Here is a 26,612-nt window from a genome sequence, read left to right as displayed (position 1 = left end):
CTTTACACGATATATGAAAACCTGTAGAGCAGGCATAGGCAAACTCGACCCTCCAGATGATTTGGGACTACAATTCCCATCATCCCTGAGCACTGGTCCTATTAGCTAGAGATGATGGGAGTTGTAGTTCCAAAACACCAGGAGGGCCTGCTGTAGGGATTATCCACCATGTTCTTTTTTCAACTAACCAAAAGCAAAGGCTGCAATCTATGCTAATTTTTTACTATTTTGAAAATGTGTGCCCTGCCTCCCCCCCAACAAAAGCAAAGTCAAGACAGCAAACAAAATTTACAAAATATCAAAAAAGCTCAGTGCACAAGTACAATGCAAATCAAGTTGCTTTGAATGCCTAAATCAAATGAAATTTGAGGTTATTTTTGCTTCTGCAAAGGGGACAGAAGGAAAGGAGTGGTTGAAAGATGAAGCATAAGCATGCCATTTTCATCTAACTGTGGAAATTAGCATTTCACCACAATGATACGGCATAGGCTTGATTCAACACAAGAAGCCCTTTTTACACTGCCCCCCACAATTAAATGTTTTGCCAAGAAGTGACATGACTGGTAGAGTCTGAAACTACTTCAAATACAAAGAGAGATTTAGATGTTGGCACACGAAGTCCTACTGAGCGAGATCCTCACATGCTGCACACTGCAGCAGCTTAATACACCAGATGAGGATGTAGCCCTCCCCATGCACTAACTCTCTCTCCTCATCCACACACACACACACACCTGAGGTGAAATGAAATATTTTTTATATAAACCAGGAAAAAGCCCCACTGAAAAAAGGAGTGCTATGAAGGGACTACTGATTCTGAACTAGACATGTTTTTAAATCTCCTGGTGGTCCAGGCAATGAAGCAACCACAAATCCTCCCACCACCTCCCTCTCTGGTCTTGTACTCCCCACACAGCTCTTATTTTCTGTAGGGGTAGGACTGCAGGTGTGTCACGTAGCAGTGAGGGAGCAGAGATGGACCTCACGACCAAGGAGGGAAGTGGTGAGAAGAGGCACAGCTGCTTTGTCTCCCACAGAACCAGGTGATTTAAAGTTATGTGTTTGGTGTCCAGGTTGCAAAGTGGCAATCCTAAGCTTCCCTACAGTGACATGCACAACATATAGGTTAAGTGTGCAGGAACTCATTTATGAACGTGACCAAGAGAATCCAGCTGATGCATCGTTTGTGCCTACCACCAGTGTCACATCAAAAATAAACTGACCGTGTAAGAACACTTAATTCCTGTTTCTTTCCCCCCAAGCAGGGTGTCAAGTACTGCCCAACAAAACTGACCAGACCTTGGTCATTAGTTATCTCTCATAATGCCTAATATAGATAATCAAGGTATTGCTCCTCCAAGTCTAACCTTCTCTTCTGTTGCTGGGGCCTGCTACTGGAGACTCTACGCTTTCTGCTGTTCTTGGCAGATTCACTCCACGAGCTACCAATTCCTCAGGCCAATGGGCAGAGCCATCCCCCTGCTCCCTGTCAAGCTCAGGGCTTTGCACCGAGTCTGGCACTGACTCAAAAGCACTGTTCTCCTCTTCCTCATCATCCTGTGAAGAAAAAACTGTGCTCTCAGAAATCTTTGCACTGTCAACAGAAGAGAATCGGGTATGACTTGAGAACCGGTTGGTGCTGTCCTGGCCAGAGGTGCTGTAGCAGGAAGTACTGTAGCAGGAAGTGCTGTAACAGGAAGTGCTGTAGCAAGACGGGCTGTAGCAGGAAGTGTCGCACATTTCGCACTCGGCATCACCATTAGGCCTAGGACTCAGTTCACTCTCACTTTCCGTTCTGGGCCCTTCACCATCCAGCTGTTGTTCATTTAAGTCAGCTAGGTGCTCCATGGAGGCCTCTTCCACTCTGCTTTCGTGGGGAGCTTCTGCCAAGACTGTTTCAGTCTCGCTGGCCATGTCTTTCTCTGACACTTCCCTGACTGTCAGCTCTTCATCATTCTCTACCACACTGCCTTGTTCCTCTTCCCCTTCTCCATCATCACTGCTCATCTGGGCTGAAGGCAAGCTGTGGAGGAGATTGTGTATTCTTATGTAGTGTGTACGTGGGGTCTCAGGCTCTCCACAGGCAGACGCAATCACTGTCTCAAGTTCTGACACAGGCAAGGAGCAAGGCCTGTTCTTCCTTTTCGCTGTGGTCCTCAGCTGCAGCTTGTTCTTCTCCTTTTCCTCATCATTGTCTTCTTCTTCCTCCTGGGCTGAAGCTCCCTCATCATCCTGACTCTTCTCTAGATCCTTGAGAGCTTGCATTTCCCCACTCACCTCATCAATTGATAAGGCTTCTATGCTGGCAAAGATGTCGTTGTCTCCCTGTGTAACAGAATTGACTTTATTGTTTTCCCTAACTTCAGATTCAGGGGGTGTGCATGCCAACAGAGCCAGCTGCTCAGTGAGGTCCATAGCACTCAGGGAAGGCATCATTTCCCCTGGGATGGATTCCAAGGGATCAGCCGTGTCTGCTGGCACTGCGTCAGCCTCCCCATTTCCTGCTAGCTCTTCTTTTAGGAAGCTGTTCAGGGTGAGCTCCCCAGCACCAGAGCTATCAACATTGATGTAGATCACTGGGTATCCATTTAGCTTCTCTGGAACTGCACTTTCTGAGCTCACGGTGCTGGTGCACGGAGGCTCACCAAGGATATCCTCTGCTGAGATATTCATGGTGCTTTCCTGGAAATCCGCTGACTCAGGATCTGCAGTAATAGAGACCTCTTCATCATCTGTTGGGAACATGAAGGAAAGGTGTTACTTAAGCAAGCAAAGCCGTTTGCTGAATCATGTGCAGAGGTATCACATTGGCTTGTGCTATTGTAACCTAAACAGAAATAGGTAAGATGCTTCTCAATTGAGGCATGCTCAGGAATAAAGGCCACATCACATATATCATTAACAGCAGGGTGGTTAAACTCCCCCACACCCAGATTAAACTCCCCCACAGCCTAAAATTATATGCACTCCACAGACACGCATGGGGGTAAGAACCGCAACCCCCACGCAAAACAGTTGTTGCCTGTACCATATTTATTGAGGCAAGAATGGTCCATCTTTCTGGTTTTGCATGCAAGAAAAGTAAACAAGAAATAAAAGACAATTTATCTGTTTGTTTTATGCATGAGGTTAACTTCTTGTTACTATCCTTTTGCATATTCACACAGGCATAAGCATATGCTGTGTGATGCACAATTTCTAAAAATTAAAATGTCATACGGTATATTATTAAAGTATATTCTCCTGTGTGGGTTTAATGGCTCCATTTACTTCTAAGTCAATATTTGAAATGATTATGTCAAGCAATTACTATGCCCTTTTGCTTAGAAAATATATAAAATGCAAATGGTAAAGGCGACTAGGAATGCTCACCCTACCATCTTTTCCTCCTCCTCACACCATGTAAGGGCTCTCCCCAGTCAAAGGGATGTACATGGCAGGTAGTTATTGTCAACCCTGACATTTAACAGTAGTTTCCACAGCTCCAAATACCCAGTTATTCTCAGGTCTGTGTTCTATGAAGCAGTTGCAACAAAAGGAGGCTATGCCCCCCCCCCAGCTTGTCTCTTCCTCCAACAGGCTGTGTTCATGTAGACTACGCCTGTGTGGAATCTGCCTCTGCTCTTTCTTCTTCAATCCCCTCCTGGTTCTGGGAAATAGTGGTGCAGGCGAGGGTGAGGAAGCACCTGGACCTTCACTTGCCTGACCTGTCTCTTCCTCCTCTTCTTCTGATCCATCCTGTGCTCCACCCTCCAGCTCTGAAGCTTCCCTTGCCTCTGACTCTTGCCTCCTGGCTAGTACAGGTTCCCATAAATCACTGCTCCCGTTTCTTGAGTCCAACTCCAGCCCCCCCGGTGCACACTTGTCAGCATCCTGCCAGTCCCTGACACACCAGAAGCATGAAAGAATGGCAGCCACAGTTCCCCACTGCATACAAACTCAGGTTACTGTAGCTTATTTCAACCAAACCAGCCTCAAGCCATGGTTTCAGATCATGGTTTGTTAACTTCTGCTTAGAACAAACCACAGTTCCCTGAGCTATGAATAATGAGGAACTGTGGTTTGTTCTAAGTGAAGACAGAAGCTTTTTCTCTTCTTCTTTTGTGTATGAATGGGAAGAAAGAGAGGTAAGCCTATCATGGTTCCTTCCCAATCATCTGAACAATGGTTTAGGTAACTTTCTGAACTAGGCATATGTTAAGTCAAGCAATACAGAAAGCAACACTGTGGAAGAATACCTGGGTGGATTGAAGAAGTTATCTCAAATCGAAACTGTAGCTGGCCACTGACATGGTCTGTTGGCAGCCTTCGTCCCAAAGTGTAGCTGACAACCCTGTCACTGTAAGAAAACAAGGCCGTGCTTACAAGAATGTTATTACTACAGCACTTTCATTCACTGCAATTAACTTGTATTATTTATTTATTTATTTATTTATTTATTTATAATATGCATTATTTATGAACTTAACTTATTCATGTTCATTAATTTCAATGGGTTTACTCTAAGTAAAACCTAGCTCAATACCTCCCCACCCCCCACAAAAAAAGGCACGTTAAATGATTACATGCACCTTAAGTAATGTCTACTTTGGCCCCAGGCTATGTATTTTTGTGTTTTTATACTGTAAACCCCCTTGGATGAAGGGCAGCATATAAATTTAATAAATCATCATCATCATCCACAACAAAATTTTCAGCATTATATATTCTGGTTTTTTAAAAAAATATATCGCAACCCAGACAATAAATGGTCATTAATATAGTCAAGTCAAATCTTTATTACAGCCACAGGCCAGCCTAAGGTAAAAGCACCTGCATACATAAGTAGAGCAACTGCTTCCCAAAAGCAAAAATAGCACAATGTTTTTTATGACATAAAGCAATAGTTGCTCTCTTTTTCATCAACACTTAAAGAGCAGAGAGCCGTGCTCAGAGGGTTACCCAATGGCATGTTTCTCCAGGAGCCGTTGCACTGGCATGGAAAGCTTCCCCAAGAAGCGCTTAATGATCGGCCGACTCTTTGCAAACTTGTCCTTCACCTCTATTTCCAGGACATCAGTGGGCAGGGAGACAAAGCTGAAAAGCTACAAAAGAAAACGCAAGAAACGGTAGACAGCTTAGAGGTGGGCTGTGCTGGTTCTGACCCAACTATCTCTGGGGCACATATATCTAGTTATCTATATCCAGCAATCTAATAAATCCCAGGAGAAACTATGAAAACAGACCACAACATCCAATTGAACATTTCCCAAAAGTCTGAAAAGCAGAGGCTTGAGGTCAGTGCCTCACACAAAGTGTTTCAGATTTGTGTTTCACAGAGTGTTTCAGATTTGCATCCTTGTTGGGGGAACAAGCTGTAGTTCATAAAGTTACAATTAAGGCCAGATCATATATATGTTGCCTCATACAAGTGCCCCAGGAATGATCAGGAACTGTTTTAGGCAGGCCACAACCCACATGGCGGTACCTCTGAGAAAGGCCAGAACTCAGTGGCAACACTTGGCATGTAAAAGGAACCAAGTTTAATTCTGGAATCTGCAGGCAAGGCTGAGAGAGATCCATGACTGGAACCCTGAAGGTGGTATTGAGTTAGGCTGAGTTAGCTTCCTACCATTTGTGACACCTTGTACTTCTGTATGGGGCTGGTTATGTAAACCATGGAGGCAAGATACCAAATCACAGCAGCCATGTGGAGGTGTCAGTTGGAAGAATACAGTACTCACCAGCATAGAGTACCAGTGTGTCAAAGAGCGAGCCGGCAATAAAACAATCCTGTCCCAAGTTAGATTTAACTCTCTTATTTTGAGCAAAAACACAATCTCCACAGACTTGGTTGACTGTCAAGCCTAATGAACACAGCAGTTCATCCTTGATGGTCTTATTCCATGAAAATCAGTTGCTGAGACTGAAAGGCCCCACCTCCCCACAGCTGTCTACGTCCCCTCTTCTCCAGGGCTTTCCCCAAGCAATCAGAAACTGCATCTGCATGCAGCCTGTTGCTACTTCACCTGTTTCTTGCCTCTTCTGGTTCCAAGAGACAAGAGGGGAGGGGAGCTTGTCGTAGCAGAAATGGGAGACGCCTGCCTGACTCATCTGTGTCTGTTGCCCTCTCTCCTCCCACCCTCCTGCTTCAGCTTCTGGCTCTGATTCTAGATATCTCTCAGCCACAGACTCTCCCAGCTCACTAAGCCCTGTTACCTCTTCAGCTTCCAACACCTCCTCTTCCCAGCCTTCTCCCTCTGACTACCCATCGTTGTCCCACCACCACTCCCCGCGCTCTGGGCCTTCTTCCCTTGGTGGTTTCCCAGCTGGTTCCTCCCACCCTTCCTCCGCATCAAACTGGTCCCTAACACAGTCCCTCTTGTTTTGCTGTCCATGCAGTCATACTCTCAAGGATATCGATTAATGCTCCCAACATTAATTACATAAGCATGATGGAGCAACCATCTGATGTATTTTCTAAATAACACTGGCCTATCAACTGGACAAAGACTGGGGTAGGAGACTAAAAACCATACAGGCACTGGGAACTGAGAAGCAACACATTTTTGGGGGGGGGAGTGTTAGAAATCCAGTCCATTGAGTGTACCATGTTCAGGTACACCACATCTAGAGGGTGGAGGCGTCATCAGCTTCTTCAGTACAGTGGTACCTCGGGTTACATATGCTTCAGGTTACATATGCTTCAGGTTACAGACTCCGCTAACCTAGAAATAGTACCTCAGGTTAAGAATTTTGCTTCAGGATGAGAACAGAAATTGCGTGGCGGCAGCAGCAGGCCCCATTAACTAAAGTGGTGCTTCAGGTTAAGAACAGTTTCAGGTTAAGAACGGACCTCCAGAATGAATTAAGTACGTAAGCAGAGGTACCACTGTATTCCATAGCAGGGGGCTTAGCCCCCCAATATTGAGGGGCAGGAGGCTGAATCACTGAGCCGAGCACCGTGCAGCATCAAAGGCAAGCTCCTCCTGAGCACGAGAGAAGGAGCCACGGTCATTGAAGCTGGGCAGTGCTGGGCAAGGCCTCTTCCCAATAATGTGCCTCCTCCTGATGCTGCGTCCCACACATGTGACGTCCCTGGCGTGCATCACATGTGTGCATGATACTACAATGTCTCTCCAAATCTTTGGCCCAAGGTGGCACCTCTGGCCGTGTTGGTCACTTCAAAATAAAAAGAAAAAGCCTAAACCATTAGTTACTCTGAAAATTCAGGTCCATTTATTAAATTCATTGGAAAAACTGACTCCATGTACAACAGCATAGCAAATTCAATCCAAGAAAACTCTGAGGCTCAATTTCTTTTCCTGCTTGCAGCACCAGCCCCTCATACTGACCACATCCAAATCCATTGCCCTTTACCATGGAAAGAAAGGACTGTATAGCTTGCTGGTAAACACACATTTCCCAAATACAAGTTTGCCTCATGGGATGGATGGGGGTAGAATGATCACAGCCTATGCAGGAGAGAATAATGGGAAGGAACAGAGGTCCTCAGCCTTTCATGCACCTGCCTACTCTCACCTACAAATACCCCTGACAGCCATTCTGCCCCCATCCATCCCATGCAAGGTTTCTTCCCACTAGGGAGCCAGCTCTGTATTAAAATATCAAGGACAGATCTGCAGGAAAGAACTGGTGGCTGCAGGAAAAATGAAGCATCTCTCACCCACCAATACTGCTCTGCCCCATATTACCAGGGACCTTATTTTGTTGCATCCTAATTAGCTCAGAGACGCGGGTGGCGCTGTGGGTAAAAGCCTCAGCGCCTAGGGCTTGCCGATCGAAAGGTCGGCGGTTCGAATCCCCGCAGCGGGGTGCGCTCCCGTTGCTCGGTCCCAGCGCCTGCCAACCTAGCAGTTCGAAAGCACCCTCGGGTGCAAGTAGATAAATAGGGACCGCTTACTAGCGGGAAGGTAAACGGCGTTTCCGTGTGCGGCTCTGGCTTGCCAGAGCAGCGATGTCACGCTGGCCACGTGACCCGGAAGTGTCTCCGGACAGCGCTGGCCCCCGGCCTCTTGAGTGAGATGGGCGCACAACCCTAGAGTCTGTCAAGACTGGCCCGTACGGGCAGGGGTACCTTACCTTAATTAGCTCAGAAATCCAGTCCTTTGATTCCAACCAGAGCAGCTAATGCATCTCTAGGTTTTGGGGCTCTCATTCACTTTTCTGCTGCAATCAGCTAATGTAAATAGCTAGTTAACGCCACATGCTAAAATACACCTTGCTTCTTTTGTTTGCCTATTATTTGGCAATTCAGATCAAATAGCCAGTTTTTCTCCCTGTAGCAGTTAGGCTGCATATCCATGAAATTCTTTTTATATAAAAAACCAATTAAGAATTATATGGTACCCTCGAGCGCACAGAGGTATGTTGCAATGAATAATTCATACTAAGAGCTTGCTGTGTGCTTGTGTGTGCATGATTATGGGGGCGGGGGGGGGGGAACCTGACTTCATGAAGCTAGCATTAGATTATAATTCTTCCATTTCCTTGCTTGTGCCTTTTCAATTATTCAGGTTGCAGCATCCTTTTAATTTGGATCTCAGCTCCTTAAACTAATCATCGTAAGTGATTGATGTTTGAAAGGGCTGGTTCTAAACTTTGCATGCATGAATGGTAGGATGTGAACACGTGCACATCAATAGCCTAGCACAGGAATGACCAAAAGGTATTTTTAGGGGCCATCCTATTCTCCAGACAGTAGACCAGAGAACAGAAGTATGCAGCTCAAAAACTACTGGTGAAATCACTTCACAAATGATCAGGATTTATGCTAAAGCTGTTGAGATATAACCTTAAAGGCCTCATAGTTATGTCGCATATACACTCAAGTACTTCCAGAGACAAAACTAAAATAGAAATGTAACATTAAATTATGTGGAATATTCAAGAACAGCCTTGCTGACTAAAGCAACAGGCTGTGCACACACCACACATTTAAAGCATGTAATCTCTGCATCCCAAGAATGGTTGTTCAACCCAATTCCTGCCCCCCCCCACCTCTGACTCCAGACAGCCCACAGCCTCTTCCTGCTCCCTAAACCCTGTTGCCTCTTCAGCTTCTGACACCATCACCAAGTTTGCTCCCTCTTTGCCCTCTGACCGCTCTTTGTTGTCCCGCTACCCCCCCCCCCGGCTCAGAGCCTCCTTCTCTTGGGGTTTCCCAGCTAGTGCCTGCCACCCTCTTCTGCACCCAGCCAGTCCTGACTAGGGTTTTAAAAATATTTTAAATTTAATTGTGAGCAACACTATCTGTTCCCCATTCCTTTCAAGACATTCTATTTCCATTTTTAGACACTTTCTACAGTCCCAATTTAAGAAATCCAATAACAAAATCAAATTCTTTATTGTGATTTCACTTAAAAAAGACCCCCCCCCCCCGAGCTCAGAGATGTTAGTCTTGTTTCCAAAAGTTAATGGCTGTTTCTGAGTGTTTGCTGAATGATGGGGGAGGAGGTAAAACAGATGCCCAACCCAACATGAAGCGAAGCGCACGAGTTCTGCTCCCTGTTTATTCCAGCTGATTTCAGGAATGAAGAAATCACTCAGTTCTTATTTCTGGGGAGTTAATGGAAACATGATGAGCAGAGGAAAATGGGGAACTTGTAACTGTTCAGCTTGCTGTCCTTACCTGACCTGGCCTACTTTCAATACTACAGCAATACAACACTCATGTCACCTCCAGTTTTCTTAGAAGAGATGTCAAATGCCTTTGCATGCAGGTGTGTGCTCATGGTGAGAGAAAAGCTAAGAGTGAAAGAAAAAGACAGGGGGGATACTTGGTTTGCTGTCCAAGATGCTTGTGCTGGGAGCTAAATCTAGCTTGAGTGGTCTATTTATAGTTACAGCACTTGCTAATAAAAGAAACAACTGACTCTTGATCTCCTGCTCAATACTGTTGTGACTGATGTAAATTTACCTGCAAGTGCAGCATGGAAAATACAGAATTTAGGGGATGCTCATCAAATTCGCAGATGACACCAAATTGTGAGGGGTAGCTAATGCTGCAGAAGACAGAATCAGAATTAAAAATGACCTTGAACAATTTGAAAACTGGGTCCAAGCTAACAGAATGAATTTCAGTAGGGACAAATGTAAGGTTTTGCATTTAGGCAGGAAGAACCAGCTGCACAAATATAAGATGGAGGACACCTGGCTTACTAACAATACATCTGAAAAGGATCTTGGAGGTCTTAGTTGACCACAAGCTTAACATGAGTCAACAGTGTGATGCAGCAGCAAAAAAAGCTAATGCTATTCTAGGCTGCATCAACAGAATAGTGTCCCGATCAAGGGAAGTAATAGTATTGCTCTATTTTGCCTTGGTCAGACCCCCACCTAGAGTACTGTGTCCAGTTCTGGGTGCCAGAATTTAAGAAGGATGTTGACAAGCTGGAACATGTGCAAAGGAAGGCAACAAAGATGATCAAGGGTCTGGAAACCAAGCCATGAATGGTTGAAGGAGCTGGGTATGTTTAGCCTGGGAAAGAGGAGACTGAAAGGAGATATGATAGACATCTTCAAATATCCTAAGGGCTGTCACTAGCAAGGAGGGTGTACTCAGTGCCTGGGGAGGGGGCATGGCCTAGGAAGAGTCCTGTGGTGGGCAGATAGAGAGGCATGCAGGGTTGCTTCTGGCCATAGCTGTCAACTTTTCCCTTTTCTTGCGAGGAATCCTATTCAGAATAAGGGAATTTCCCTTTAAAAAAGGGAAACGCTGACAGCTATGCTTCTGGCTCTCAGGTCTGAGTTTCTCCACCCTGCCTTATATGGACAACTCAGCTATAGGCAAGTGGTTCTCCCTAGGGGCCACTCCATGCACCACTGAGAAGGCCCTGCTGACTGGGAGGTGCTTGGCTCCCTGGCCCTGGTTTGGGAGGGGCACTTGGTTGGTGTCTGCAGGAGTCAGGGCAGATGTTGGGAGTAGGTCAGCAACAACTCACAAGGTGTCAGTGAAGTTAACTCTTTATCCAAAGAAGCGAAACAGCTTAGGCGTAGTGAGCACAGCAACTTTTCCCAGTAGATCTTGGTCCATTGAGACAGTTGCAAGGACTGAAAGTCCCCACCTTCCCACAGCGTCTAAGTCTCCCTACCCCTGGCTCCTTCCCAAGCAATCTGAGGCTACTTGGTCTTGTCTGTCTCTGCTCCACCCTCTTCATACCTATTTAGGTTCAGGGGGACAAGGGGGAAGGGAAGCTGGTTGCTGCGGAAGGGGGAGACAGCCTGGCTTCCTCAACAGCCTGACTCATTGCTGTCTCTTGACCCCTCTCCCAGTGGTACAGCTAGGGCTTTTGCCCCACCCCCAAATTTCAATATGGCCCAGTGTTCAAATACCTTTCCACCAATTAAGACTACACATTCACACACACACTTCTCTCCGTAACTTAGCTCTGCCCCCACTCACTTTCTGGCACCATCCCTTCCCCGCCCACTCAGTGGTGTAGCTGGGTCTTTCATCGCCCCTCTCACTGTGCTGCCCCGTGCTGCCCTGGGCGGTCTGCATCTCCCATAAACACTAGTTATGCCAGTGCACCCTCCCGCTTCCACCTCTGATTCTGGACTGCTCTCTGCCCCAGCCTCTTCCTGCTCACAAAACTCTGTCACCTCTTCAGCTTCTGACACACCTCCTCCCAGACTGATCCCTCTTCTCCCTCTGACCGCTCATTGTCACCCCACCACCAATCCCTGGCTGTGAGGCTTCTTCCTTTGGGGGTTCCCTTGGGGGTTTCCCAGCTGGTGCCTCCCACCACTCCTCTGCATCGCTGGATTTGGAATTAGTTTCTTGTTTGCTGGAGGTGCCGAAGCCACCAACTAGAGCACCTCACCCTCCTCTGTGCACTTGATAGTCATGGTTCCTAGTTTGCACGTTACTCCATCCTGGGACAGCAGTAACTTGAGGACTAGGGCTCTGGGGAAGAGAGGGAAGGTTATATCTTCGCAGGACACATGTACCTTGACTTTCCCTTGTTCACTGTTGCCCATGCCTGTGTGCCTTAAAGAGTGACAGGAACCCACTGGGTTCTATGGTGAACCCCTCCGTGGACACAGTGGTGCCAAAAAGCCCAGATCATTCCCATAATTGTGACCATATTTTTCTTTTTTTGCAAAATCTGTTTCAGCTTGTTCAGAGACTCCTGAAAATCTTGCCCTTTTAAAAGCTTGTCTAACAGCTATTTGCTTGCTTTATTTATAGTCACTTTCAGCGTGATGGCAATGCTTCTTCGGTAAATAAAGGGTCTCCCATTCCTCTAAGCAACTCCTTTACAGTTGTTATTATTTCACAGATTAAATGCTACACTGGAAGCTATTGACAGTAAAGGTATTTAAGGCTAGCAACATCCATTCACCACTGTGGTAAGGGCTGATATAAAATAAAGCATTACAACAAATGGGTATTTTCTGGCTTAAACGGATATTGGAGGATACTAAAACTAAGGATTAAATAGCATTGAATATTTAGAAGCTTCAGCCCTGCAAACAATAGTTCTTCATGTACAGCTGATTATAAAACTGGTGGTTTTTTAATTTTATACAGCTATTTGTAGCCAACATTGCTTAATGAGGTCCTGATGAACAAAATCCTGTAAGAAAAGTTAGATATAGATTTCTGGGTGCCTTATTCCCCCTGACTGCTCCAAGAGAAGTTTCACAGCAAACATATTTGTTGTTGTTGTTGTTGTTGTTGTTGTTGTTGTTATTTATTTATTTATTTATTTATTTATTTATTTATTTATTTATTTATTTATAGTTGATGCTTATTTTATCATTTTCCCATTCAGACCCAGACCCATGAGTCAGTGTCAGAGACTGGATTACCAGGCACCTACATATACCCATGCCTCAAGAGGGGACCCTCTACCAATTTACTATACTTTTCACTGAACACACATTTTATTTCCACATGCTCAATTCTAAACTTGCATCCAACCTTCAAAGGACCACACACACACACACACACACACACACACCCTCTTCTGCATCAGAAGCATAATGGAATGGCTGTTGACAAAACAGGAAGGAAATCAAGAGTGGTCAAGTGCAACTATACAGATTACCCGATGGTACACAGAGACATCAAAATCTGGGCAGTATAAAATGCTCAGCTGCCCTTCAACAAAGAATAATTTTTCAGGCCCTCGCGGTGCATCTCATGTAATAGATAGGACCTTAAACTTAAGCACGCTAGATGCACCAGCCAATTTTTGACGCTCCCATGGGCCCATTCCCCAAAGGTATAAAACTCAATGAGAAGGAAATAAATTGAATAACAGAAGCCAGCTCAGGGAATCTAATATAGTTACTAAAGAAAATAAGAATGGCTGTCATTATCTGAAGAAGTCATTCTGTAATCTGTAACAACATTTTAGCAGTTCAGCTTGACATTCTTATAATCTTTAGTTGCCATTTTTTGCAAACCACACAAGCTTCTAGACCTTTTGAGGTCATAGAAAACCCAGAATCCAACAGGCGCTGACAAATGTTTCTCAAATACACGCAAAATCTCTATTATGAACTACCACTATAGCTCACCAGTAACAATTTTGTGGCTTGTGGCCCATTTGCAGCGCAAAAAAATGTGGCTTTTCTCAATCCAAAATCATTCACGCTCATCCTCAGTATGTTGCTTTCAATCTAGATCAGTTATTGATTCTGCTGGCCACAACTGATTTTGCATATTTGATATGCAGTTAAAAACCCTTCCCTTGATCAGATTATCCATGTCCTTTCCTCCCTGCACATGGCCCAGGTGAATGAAGAAGGAAGTGGTCATGGTGATCTTGGTAAAAGGTAAAGGACCCCTGGATGGTTTAAGTCCAGTCAAAGGTGAATATGGGGTTGCGGCACTTTAAGGCCGAGGGAGCCAGCATTTGTCCACAGACAGCTTTTTGGGTCATGTGGCCAGCATGACTAAACCGCTTCTGGTGCAACAGAACACCATGATGGAAACCAGAGCACACAAAAACGCTGTTTACCTTCCCACCACAGCGGTACCTATTTATCTACTTGCACTTTGACGTGCTTTTGAACTGCTAGGTTGGCAGGAGCTGGGACCGAGCAACGGGAGCTCACCCCATCGCGGGGATTCGAACCACTGACCTTCTGACTGGCAAGCCCAAGAGGCTCAGTGCTTTAGACCACAGCGCCACCCGCATCCCTGTAATCTTGGTATACACCCACTCACAACATCATTGTGCAGGTGAGGATATACCCTTCCCAACATCCATTGCCAGGACCATCTATGTCTGTTTTCATCTATTTTCAAATAGACACAATGTGGAGTAATGCAGAAACAAACTGCAGTGTGTTTTACTTTCAGAATGAAACCACTTTCTCAAGAAGACTGAAGAATTGTACCTGTCATACAAGTTCCCTAGGAAGAACAGTGTTCTAATAATACCACTCCTACCCACATGTGAGGGTGAATTTGCCAAACCCCTTCTTGGTTTGACCCTGGGATGGAGCTGGTGGTGGCCAATTAGCTATTTGGAGAGAGGAGGAAGGCAGGTTTTACAAATTGGCTCCTTTCCAAACTCTTCATTCATTTTTCGGGTGAAGGAGGGGAGAACTATGTGCATTTGCTCTTTAAAGACCAAGGCAGAAACCTTTGAGCACATGGTATGGCCTGGTTTCTGTGGAGGTTTCAGCTGTACAGAACCTTGCTATAGACAGTCTGCTGGTTGTCTGGGACCTGCTCTTTCTCTTACTCCAGGCGTACGTGCCTATTTCCCTGGATTGGGGCCTTCTCTGGCAGCTATATTTGTGTTTGTGTGTGATAGGAAAGGGGAACCTTCCATACCTACAACCTTCTCCGTTCTTCCTTTGCAGTACAGCAAATGTAGGGACGTTGAAGGGAAGATTCTCCCCACCTCCAACCCTAGACCATCACTTTCAACATGGGAGTCCTCCTCAGTGGCCGAGCTTCATGCTCCAGCACCGGGGGCAGGGGGCGGGCGGAGAGCAGGCGGCGGCGGGGGGGGGGGCAGGCACAATGGCACCCCACTGGGATGGTTCTGCCGGAGGCAGTGTGCTCCCCCTGCACTCCTCTTCCTCTGCCAGTGGTCCTCCTCCTTCTGGCTACAGAAGGGAAGGCATCAGGCCTGGGGCACAATACAGGTTGCATACTATCACTACAATTTAATTTGCCACTTAATATTATTCTGGTTTTGTTTGTATGTTTGCCCCTGTGAAGTCCTTATTTAGGCTTGGATTTTCTGCACTGCAGGGTGGCTGCAGCTGATGTCACTGTTTTTGCTTAAACAGCCCTTGCCTCAGTTGGCATTCTTATAACTTCATTTTGACACAGATCCCCTTTCTTGTTGCTCAGCATTACTCCTGTACCGTTTGGCAAGTTCTTATTTAATATATGACAAGATAAGAATTCCTTCCAAGCCTCTGCTGCAGGGCCACAGGTGGCACCTGCAAAAGTGCCCAGGAGTGGGGAGGGAGACTAATCCCTCCCTCATTAAGGAACTTCCCTGCCTGGACTGTCTTGGTTTAGCTAGTTCTGTTTATTAGGCTGTTCTACAGATCTTTTGTTATATTTGAAAAAACTTAAATCCCCCCACCTTTTTTTGGCACCACAGTATCATGATTTCTTTATGGGTGTATCGGCAAAGAACTTTTCCTGAAGAACGATGAGGACTTATTGCTGAAGCAAACTTTTTACCATTCTTTCATAGTTCAAAGTATTCCTTGTAATTTCGGAATTCTGTGTATCTTTGAAAAACTTTCATGTTGTTCATCATTGGTGCTAGTTAAATATAGATACTATTTGTATATATTTGAATCTCTATTTATTGTGCAGATGGTTGTGAAATCCCTGCAGTGTGCATCTTTATTAATAATGTATGTTTGGACACTGTGTCTTGAATTATGCTTGCCCAACTCAAAGAGGGAAGAAGACAGAAGCCAGAAATAGGCAGCTTTTGTTGAGAGAGAGAGAGAGAGAGAGAGAGAGAGAGAGAGAGCGAGAGAGCATGCTAAAGGCAATTTGGAAGAGGGATCACTGCATATTATGTGCTGGTTATGACCTATAAAGCCCTATATGGCTTAGGTCCAAGCTATCTGAAAGACCATACTCCCTCTTACCAACTTGCCCAGACTCTGAAATCTTCAGAGAATGCCCTTTTCTTGGTCCTGCCACTCTCACAGGCCTGCTTGATGGGGATGTGCGAGAGGGTCTTCTCAATGGTGGCTGCTCCCAGACTCTGGGACTCCCTCCCCAGAGAAGCCAGACTGGCTCCCTCCTTGTTGTCCTTCCACCAGCAGCTGAAGACCTTGTTCCAACAGGGAACTGACTGCTTTTGATGAAAGAGCTTGTGCTGTGCTGTTTTTACTAATTCTCTGTATATTTTTAATATAGATGATAGATATAGCTAGATAGCTAAAGATAGTTTTAGTTCTATTAATGTTTAATTGTTTTTAAATTATTCCTCTATAGGAAGCTGCCTTGAGTCTCTGTCAAGGAAAAAGGCAGGGTATAAATAAATACATATCATATCATATCATATCATATCCATCCCAATTTCACCTCTGCAATGAAATTTTCGATAAAAATGGAGGCACTGCAGAAATGGTTTTCTGCCTCCACCATCTGGCAGGGCTTAAATGCTTGTCACATGCCCACAAATGCTGCCTCCTCACATCTCAGAACCTTGTGCTAGGAGACCAAGTGGGCCTCCTTCACATAGCTGAAGGAGAAGGCCAGTCTTTCCTCCTCTGCCTGGGTGGAGCCTGCCCTGCATCAAACAGTTTGATCAGGGCCAACCCTGGGCAAAGGAAATATATACACACACTATAACTGAAGTCACTCTCAAACCATTTCTCATTCTCTTACTGACATTATCGTTTTGCTTACTGACATTACTGATTGTTTCAAATACATTGTTTTGAATTGCTAATAGTTACTGTTGTTCATTTGTGGAAAAATAGCATGCAATTAAACATAATGACAATGATCTGTCTCCAGCCAAAATTAGGTGTTGAAGAAGTTGACATATAAACACATATATTAAAAGTACAACTTTCTGTTTTATAGCAAGTTAAACATAGTTAAATATGCATATCTGACTACACTGCTCTTGTTTACAACATTATATAGAATACTTCTTGCGTAGGCAACGAGTTCTGGGGAAATCAGAGCTTGTCAGTTAACTGGCCTTTCAGTTTAAAAGAAATTGAGCTGTGCAGTCATAATGGTGACCTGGTTTCCATACTGTTTAAAGCCAACCAGCTTGTTGCACAGCGCCGTGTTTCTGAGAGAAAATTCTCAATTGTATGCAGAATGAAGTTGCTCACTAATGGAAAAACCTTCAGGCATTTGCAGATTGCTTCTCAGCCACAAGACGTCAGCAAACTGAACATTTAAATACAGTGAGAACTGAGCTTAAACCAGAGCACATTCAGTGAAATGCTGTATTTTGTGCCCTGCCAAAAGCAATTCCCTCTGCCTTCATGTCAGTGAATCTTGTGAAATGATGTGAAAATGTTCATTCAAAGTGAAGGCAGAGACACTGCACGCTCTCTGATTTGGCTTTACAGTATCATTCAGAGCACAGTTGGATTCACTGTGTGCTAATATGATGCCATCCTGTTGCCTTTGTGGTCCCTGATCCACTGTGATCACCATGATAAAAACCCAGTGGTAGTAAAAACAAACAAACAAACCAACTCCCAGAGGATCCAGATTGAGAATATAAGCAGCTACAAGCAGCACACAAAAAAGGCAAGCAAAAGGGAGACTTTCTGGAAATCTTTTCCTTTTACAAATTGTCTCACTTTGCCCATAAATGTTCAGGTTGGATCCAGACTTAGCCGACTTGTCCCACTGATTTCAATCAAACCTAGCTATAGGGAGACAGTGTAATGTAGGCCTGCACAATGTACATTACTGTAAGCTACTTCTATTCCAAACTCTGTTCAGAAAGTGGAAGGGGCTACTGACAGCTGAGATGGCAAATGAATGGGTCTTAGTTTTGGAGACTGGACCCAAGGTCACATGACCAAGCTGGTTTGGAATAGCTGTCTCTCCTTTCCCCATCTTGCCCCTGCCACACTCTGAAGCCCTCCCCTTTCCTTCTGCTGGCGTAAGTTTCACCAACTGAGGCAGGGTGAAGGGACTTAAGCCAGTGTATCACCAGCTCAGCTGGAGTCAGTGGTTTATGCTGGCATAGCCCCAGTTCAGCCAGGAAAGCCATGTTTTGCCAAATCAAAACTCTCTCACTCTAACAGAAGCTAGGTTTGGACTGCGCTGTAGGTCTGGATCGAATCCAATAAATTTATCAAAAAAGTGTTATATCTTGTTTAGTGCAAACCACAAAGTGAAGTGAAACTTCAGTAGGTCCTTAATATTCTCTGTGTTCAACTGACTGCAACAATTTCATTCAGTAGCTAACACAGTTTCTACCTTTGGTGGGCCCTTCCTATGCAAACTGACTTTGAAAGCAACCCTCCTCCAGCAGAATCTCTGGGCTTGGATTCTGATGCCATCCAAATATAGCAGTTGCTAATTTAAAAGTTTTCAATGATACAAATACATTTTCATTTCCTTGCTAAATTTCTTGTACCCCCACGCTGCTTGTTCTCTTCTTTTCCAGTAACACTGCGAAGACTTTCTGGCACCTAACAATGGCATCCAACCACCCTCTAATTACGTTCTTGTAATGCCAAGCTGTGCCTTTATTTAATAATTACCAACCCTACAAATAACAGTTTTGTAGTACAATGTCTACCAAAGGACTAAAGTAGCATTTGTCTTAGTAGCAAATTACACTGTTTTGGCTGAAATTTAAGGAAATTTGCATTTCAAGTGCAAACCATTAAATGATGATTTGGACAAGGAGGATATATCAAATCATACATGTTACTCATCTAAGTTCCAGCAGCCCAACTTAGAGAGTAAGCCTGGTGGCAAGCCCCTGGCTTGATGGATTCAGTTTTCTGCTTCCCCAAGATTGCAGCCACCTCCCCCCAGCCCCTCCCCATTCTTTATTCTCTGTATCTTTTTTGTTCTCTCTTGTACACATCCGTCAGACGGTAGGACCCAAACCAACGGCTTGATGTTACAAGAAAGGAGATTCTGATTAAACAAGAACTTTCTGACAGTAAGAGACATTCAACAGTGGAAGGGACTCCCTCAGAAGGTGGTGGCCTCTCCTTCTGTCATGTATGATCTTGTTGAGACTCCTGCACTGAGGGGTTGGACTAGATCACCGTCAGGGTCCATTCCAACTCTACAATTCTACGATTTTATGATTTTATGATTCCATGATTCTTAGATTCACATACTCTTTCACTCTCATTTCCTCTCAATATTTTACACCTTTTCTATTTTTATACACCCTTTTCTTCTGATGGACATTGCTTGAAGCAGGACTTAATGTGAGCCTAGGCTTCCCAGGGCACAGCTTCAAAATTTCATTGACTATCACAGCTCAGGCAGAAGGTGCACAGTGTGGCTGAGAGCCCATGCATGGTGCTTTCCCCTTCCTCTGTAAGTCATTGCAAGGAGCATCCACTTCCTAGGGGAGGTTCTCAAGTCAGAAGCTGTGACTTCAGGTAAGCTTAAACCCTGCACCTTTTCATTTAGGCACTTGTAGATGATGGGGACACAGAGGCGGCAGGGCATGTGTGGAGATTACATTGTACCTGTGAGAAAAGGCTCTCTTCAAACATCCTCTCTGTTCCTCCAAGCTTTTATAAAATGTCTGCACCTTGGCTAAATTTGTACATTTGCTCCAAGGGCATAGCAGCTTTATTTCATTTTTCAAAAAATCTAATGGCTTACCTCTCCTTGCCAGATGGGATTGACCGTGTTACACATGATCTTGGATCTCTTCTCCTGTCCATGGTGAGGAAGAGCTGGGAAGATGCTGTGCTTTCCAGGCTGGATTGAAATCTTTAGGTAAGGGTCTGGATTGAAGAACATGCCTTTCTTCAGACCAAAGGCTTGAAAATCTGCAGAAAGTTGAGTGGGATCCACTTCAATCATTAATAATTTTTAGCTTCCCCCCTTTGTAACCTCTTTGAAAAATGTTATCTAATTTTAAACTTGAGAACTGTATTCTCTCCCATCAAGACACTCAAAGCAACAGACATAACCAGTGAGACAAGTCTCAGTGATTGCCATGGGAAATGTACACACCATACATTTAAAGCCCATTTCCTTCATCCCCAAGAATCTTGGGAACTGTAGTTTGCCCCTCATAGAGCAACCATGGCCGGCATTCTTAACAAACTACAGTTCTCAGGATTCTTGTGGGTATGTGCTTCAAATACATGGTGTGTATGCATCCTTAGCTGCATGAAAATAGTTTAAAGACTGTTGCTAAAGCCTGTAGCTGCATGTGTGATGGACAAAGGCCTTCTTATGGGCCAAGAAACATGGGGAGGGTAGGAGGCATTCAGAAACTGGTCAGAGAGTTACAAGGATGAATAAAATCATGCAAGGAACATGGAAGAGATTTAGACCCAGTGTTTCTAGAGCTCCTTGGGCTCTGCAAATCTCCTTGCTCTGCCAGCTCACACAGTGAACAATCAGAATGTCCTAAATGTCAGTTTGCTATCTGTTCAGGAGATCAAGACACCACCAAGGAGTTTCCAGGCAAGCACTTTCCACTCCTATTTGTAATCCACTGCTAGCAGAATTTCCCGAGAAAATATGGATATATTTTCATCTCATCATAATGGCTCTGAAAAATGTGTTCACCAAGGCTACTGACTTCCAGAAGGCCTAATGTTTTTGTTAAAAATGAGTTCAGCACACTCTGGTTTTCCCAAGGCATTTCTTGGGTGCACATAAATTGAAGGAAAACCAAGAAAGCAGTTAACAGCCTCTGTATATATATTTTAAGTCAAAGCTAATGGCGAATGATATTAATACACCATACACCATGCATCATTTCTGATTGCTCATAAATCACTGCCCTCCCCACAAGAAGTGGCACATATCAATCTCTTTGAAAATGTCAGGCAATTTTTCAGAAACAGATCAGTGGAGCATGGAACAAACAGAAGGCAAAGCAAGCATATTTTTCTGTACATTTTCTCAGTCATTCAAAAAACTAGAATATAGTCCGTAACAAAATGATGGAGTGAGTCATTTTGTGGAAGTAAAGCCATTAACAGCAGTGGAGTTTGGAGGCATCACTTGGAAGCAACTATATTTGTCTGGGAGATAACAAAAACACTTCCATAATACAACTAGTTGCACATAAGAGAACTGGGGCAGTAGCAGACACTGGATAATTGAGGCAAAACAATATTTGAAGAAAGCCAGTATGCTACAGTGAATGGGGTTACGTTTCGATGCAAAGATGACCTTTGGAGGAGCCATAACACATAAATCATGATTTCTCTGCACAATCCAGATGACAACTTAAGCGAAGATAGATAGTAAGGTGCCCTGAACCTATCAGGTACCATTCTGAATCAAGGGAGTTTAGTTATCGCTAGAAGAATGAAAGATAGGAGGCAAAAAAGATCTGAAGATGACAACACTGGAAAGAGAATGTGGGAGAATAACGGGATGGAGGATGTTGGCAAGGCAGGGTCTTTGAAAATGATCTCAAATGATAAATAGGTTCAAATGGGAGTGAGCAGTCCTTCAGTTGTTAAGAGTGTTATAGGTTAAAAGTGGCCCTTTGAATTATATCTGGAAAGAGAAGTTATTGGAAAATCTTTAACACTGGCATGATAGATTCTGATCAAAGAATCATGATCAAAAGTCTGGCTGCCATATTCTGAACCTGCTGTGAATGGTGTTACAATCATGGTGTTACCGGGTAACTGTGGCATTCAGTCATACCACCATGTGACAACATAGCTTGTGTTCTGTGCCTTTATCAAAATCTTAAGTTTGAGGCTATCTAGTTCAGTAAAATATGCCTCTGAGTGTAGGAAAATACAGCAATATCTTTCATCGGGTACATAGAAAGGAACAGTGGAGGTGTAGAAAGATTTGAGGGGACTGGAGTAAAATACGATAAAAGTTTTTAGTACAATATGGCATGGGATACAGGAAAGTATGGCACTGTGGCAAAACATGGTGGGGTATTTTTCCAAATCAAGAATGCCATACAGAATCTCTGCTGCCCCCAGAAAAGTGATAAGAAAATGCAACAGATGAATTTAAAGTAATATGGTTTTACTTTTGCTAACGAGAGGCTCACAAGAAAGCCAGAGGAAGTCTACAGGGGAAACATTTGAAGCCATGGGTGAAAAAGCACAAGAAATTAATTTAGGAGGGCGGTTGATTTTTTAAAAAAGCCTAGGTCACAAGAAAAAGATGAGAAAATATTAATTATTAACACATTGCTAGCAGGGATAAATTGTTAATTGTCTTCAAAGAGAATGCAATAGAAGAGAAGAGTAGTTAATTAATGTTCTGGTGGGCTTTGTATGCATAAACCTGTGACAGCCAGTGCAGCACAGTGGAAAGAATGCTAGGCTTAGAGCAGGGAGACTCAGGCTGAAGAACCCTCTCAGGTACAAAGCTCACTGGTTGATCTTCACTCTTTCAGCCCAGTAGTTATCAACCTGTCTTCCAGGAACACTGGAGTTCCTTAATAAGACAGTCAGGAATGGCAGGTAAGCTTCCTTGAAAGATCGCTTATCCCTCACCTCAGTTCAGCTGTATAGGAGTGCTGTTTATAGGCTGGGGTGCATATTCAATTCATACAATTGCTATACAGAATATGCTCCATGTTTCTTGGAAGGCAAGTTGATGGCACAGAAGTTCAAAAAAACCACTGTTTTAGCCTAGCTTACCCAAAAGATTTACTGTGGCGATAAAGGAGCAGATCCATATACATTGCCCTGAACTTCTTGGTGGGAGGGTAGGATGCACATGTAACAAACAAACAAACAAACAAACAAATAAATCAGACTTAGAGTTGCTGGAAAAGTCAAGGCGATGGATATTATACAACATGACTTCTCTGAGCTCCGTAAACTGATCACTGGATACGATGACTTTTCAGGCTTAGTTAACTGCTCTAATAATTCCTCTGTGCTATTACAAAATCATTTAAGTAGCTGCCACATAGCTACCAATAACCTGAAGCCACCTTTAAACTCTGTGTTAAAAAACAGATTTTTCTTAAACCTAACCTATTAGCCAGAGAAAGGAATGTATGCAGTTAGTTTATCATAGATGCTAGCTACAGATCGTGTGGTCTGTTGGATTCTCATGAACAAATTCCTTTATGATTTGTTCTTATAACTTTCTAGGCATAGAAGACTGGATAAATGGATCTAGTTTAGATTAGACTGAGGAGAGCCAATAAAATGACTGTCAAGATCAAGAACCGACAGGAGCTAGCAATTGGTAATGAAATCTACTAATGATGAAAAGTCAGTTGCAGATCAGTTGCACAAGGTACCTGAGAGTCCCAGGTTTGATAGTATGTATGTGCTATTTGTGCCTCTTCTTAGCTCCTTCAAGTAGCATGATGTGCTAGTTAATAGGAAGAGGCTGGCCCAGAGCTGAACAGGTGTCATGGAAAACCCAACAGCATTCACCTTTCCAGACCTCAGTAATGGACAGCTATTCCGATCTTGAATAAAAGACATAAAGCTGTGAAATTTTGAGGTTTGAAAGTTTTGCAGTAATTGTGATTTCTTTAGAATTCCAAAATATTGTTGAAATGTTCATGACTTTGGTTTAATCAATGAATTTTGAAATTTGATCAACGTGGAGACTTGGGAAATGGGAGATTGGCTTCAAATGTCCCCTCAGCCTGAGGGGCCTGGAAGGCCTAAGGCAAATTGCCATTTCTCATCCTAAACTACCTCAGAGTGGTGTTGAAATGATAACATGCGGCAAGTCTCTCTGTGTGGCCTGGCCTAATCTCATCGAAGCAAGGGCAGCATTCAGGTCAAATGATTTGGGGTTGCTGAAACATTCTGTACAAAAGTGTATCAGAGCAAGGCATACCTGACAATGAAAAACTGATCAGTCTTCTGCTTCCCTGGCCCTGGACTGCATCTTCATTGGTGATGCTTTTAAAAATCTGCTGGAAGGAGAAAAATAGCAAGAGAGCTGGCATTAGTATTTTTGCTTTTCTTTTTAAAACAACAATGCTACCTAATAACTATTATTCCTATGGTTGCAATCAAGAACAAATCAATGACAAGGACTCATTCGGCATCTATTGATCAAAACACTTCTTTTGACAAGTTAATGCTATACCAGTAAAGGGGAAATAGAGGCTACTGGAGAACATCATCTCAGAGAAGGGGAAGATGAAGCAACGGATTACCGTAATCTTTTAAATGCCCATAAAAAGAGCATTCTCTTATCCTACTGTTTGTAAACAGCACTTATTATCAGGGGACGGGGGGGATAAGGCATTTGTCAGAATGCAGTTGTTCGTTGTTCGTTTTGGAAGTAACTGTTTGTGCTAACAAATGGAAATATGGGTTCCTGTTGTTGGTTTGCACCTGTCTGTCTCAGGAGGCAATGGAGGAGTGTGCCATTGGCACACAGCATCTGCTTGTGGCTGTAGAGACCGATAAGGGAGAGACATGCTTTGTTGCATCTTGGAAGAGGAAGGTGTCTGATGCTGCTGCTGCAGATGCACCATGTCATTTCTGTCCTCCTCCCAGCAGTCATTGCTTCTCTGGTCACTGCTATGGGTGCAAAACCTGACTGTCTGTCTCCATGCTCTATGGTCGTCTGCAAGGGATTCCCGCATGGCAGGGTTGATTTTGACGCTGCCAAGAGTTTTTCTTTTCTTTTCAACTATTTTGTGCCTTTATCCTATATTTTTATCTTGTGAACTGCCCCAAGATCTTTGGGTGAAGGGCAGTATATAAATTTACAATGATGATGATGTCACATTTGCAGACATCTCTGTAGCACAGAACCGGTCAGGTGCCTGAAATCAGCTCACTGCAGAGCATGTCCTTGGGAATCCTGCCATCCTCCATTATACGGACATGACTATTCCCAGTGTAAACATGCTGGGAATATGGGCTTGGGAGAGCACATTTTTGTTTGAGACTCTGCCCTGCCATGTGATGCCCAAAACTTCCTGATGCAGCGCATGTGCAAGGCGTTGAGATGTCACTCCTGGCAGCTGTAAGCTGCCTATGACTCACATCCATAAAGCAGTGTGTTCAGCATGCAGGCCTGTTAAGATCACATTCTCTCATACTCTTTTGGAGAGATGAGCCATTGCCATAGCTGCCTTGCCAATATGCCTGTCCAGCTCAGTGTTGATGGAGAGGTTGCTGGTTATGGTGGAACCCAGGTAGACAAAATCATCTACCACCTCAAGTGTTTCGTCACCATTGCTGATATGTGGCATCCTGGCAACATGAAATACCTTTGCATGTACAACATCACAGAGCTGCACTTTCAGAGTTGTTTTTGAAAAAAGATGAAACCAGCAAGTTTGGCCGGGAAAATATGGAATCCAATCCCCTCTGCTCCTGAGTAGTAGTGGCATTTTAGCTCTTTGAAAAGGGGGGCACACGCATATAGACTTAGCTGTTTGATCAGCAAGGGGAAGGTGCCTGCGGAGTGCCACTAGCCATTCAGAAATATTTACCCAGACTCCCTCTGTTACCAGTGGTACCTCTCTGTGCCCACCAGTAATGATGCAGAGCCCTTTTCATTCACCACTCAGATCATGGCAGCAAAGCACAATCTCAAGCCCAACACAACTTCAACAGTCTCCAAGTTGCCATTCCAGCAATCCTGGCTAGGTACAGCGGAGTGAGATTAGCACAGGAAACTGCTCACTAATCATAGCAAACTGCTTTGCTTGATTCGCATTAAGTTAGACCTTCTGCTGCTCTTTTAGTAGAGCTGCTTGTATGAGCAAGTTCCTTCCCTAAAATATCCAGCAAAGCACAATCAAGGCCAGAAAAATCAGCATTTAAAAAAAATTGACCAGATGTTCCTCTGAAAGAGTTTCTAGGTAGTGAACAACTTGCAAAACCTGGTTAGTTGCTTTTGCTGAATTTTGCTCTTCAAGTACAGCCTTTTTCATTATTTACATTTTAAATTAATACCAAGTTGTGGTCTGCTACACCGCAACACAACTTTGTTTACCCAAATTATTTTCAGGGTTATTCACCATTTAATCAGGGCTTAGATGAGAGGCTACACATCTTGGGTGAGATTCAACCTTGTGCTAAGGCAATCGTTCTGCCAAGTCAAGCATTTCTCTTTGCCAAATGAAACAGTGTCTCCTCTACTCCCCCTGTATCCTGTTCTGGGCATTCTCCAAACTGCTCCCCCCCCAAGCCAATTTGGGGGACTCAAGGAGTATGCAGGGGGAGGAGAGGGAGGAAAGCCCTGTTGCACGAACAGTACTTGCTGCCCTAGCTCCTGCTAGTGCAACTATTTGGTTGAATCCAGCCCTTAGGGTGCAATCATATGTATACTTATCTAGAAATAGGGATGGAGGCATCTGTCAGTTTCAGTTCTCTCAGTTTCTCATTGTTCCAATTTTAAATTCAGTTCTCAACATTTTGTAGTAATACACAATTTTTAAAAATCATGAAAATTCACCAGCATTTGGTATGAATTCTCCTAATAAACACATTTTTATGTGCTGTTTTGAACAATGCGGTTTTATATATTCTTTTCACTTTCCCCAAAT

The 26,612-nt window shown here is 44.0% G+C and overlaps 1 protein-coding gene across 7 annotated transcripts in view; it reads right to left on the bottom strand.

Annotated features, from left to right (window-relative positions):
- Positions 1-26,612, bottom strand: part of HECW1 (HECT, C2 and WW domain containing E3 ubiquitin protein ligase 1) — a 180,114-nt gene that overhangs the window by 57,123 nt on the left and 96,379 nt on the right. For 4 of the 7 annotated variants that reach the window (XM_053409587.1, XM_053409585.1, XM_053409588.1 and 1 more), the window contains 5 exons: positions 23,936-24,014; positions 19,787-19,956; positions 4,942-5,084; positions 4,239-4,339; positions 1,368-2,732 (listed from right to left, as the gene is read on the bottom strand). In XM_053409587.1, coding sequence (XP_053265562.1) covers positions 1,368-2,732; positions 4,239-4,339; positions 4,942-5,084; positions 19,787-19,956; positions 23,936-24,014 — 1,858 coding nt within the window. The remainder of the gene's footprint in view (positions 1-1,367; positions 2,733-4,238; positions 4,340-4,941; positions 5,085-19,786; positions 19,957-23,935; positions 24,015-26,612) is intronic. The other 3 variants (XM_053409586.1, XM_053409591.1, XM_053409592.1) reach the window with 2 other exon arrangements.

Source organism: Podarcis raffonei, chromosome 12 (genome assembly GCF_027172205.1).
Source record: "Podarcis raffonei isolate rPodRaf1 chromosome 12, rPodRaf1.pri, whole genome shotgun sequence".
Taxonomy (NCBI): Eukaryota; Metazoa; Chordata; class Lepidosauria; order Squamata; family Lacertidae; genus Podarcis; species Podarcis raffonei.
Note: the sequence above shows the minus strand (reverse complement) of the source record. Positions and strands in the feature narration are given on the sequence as shown.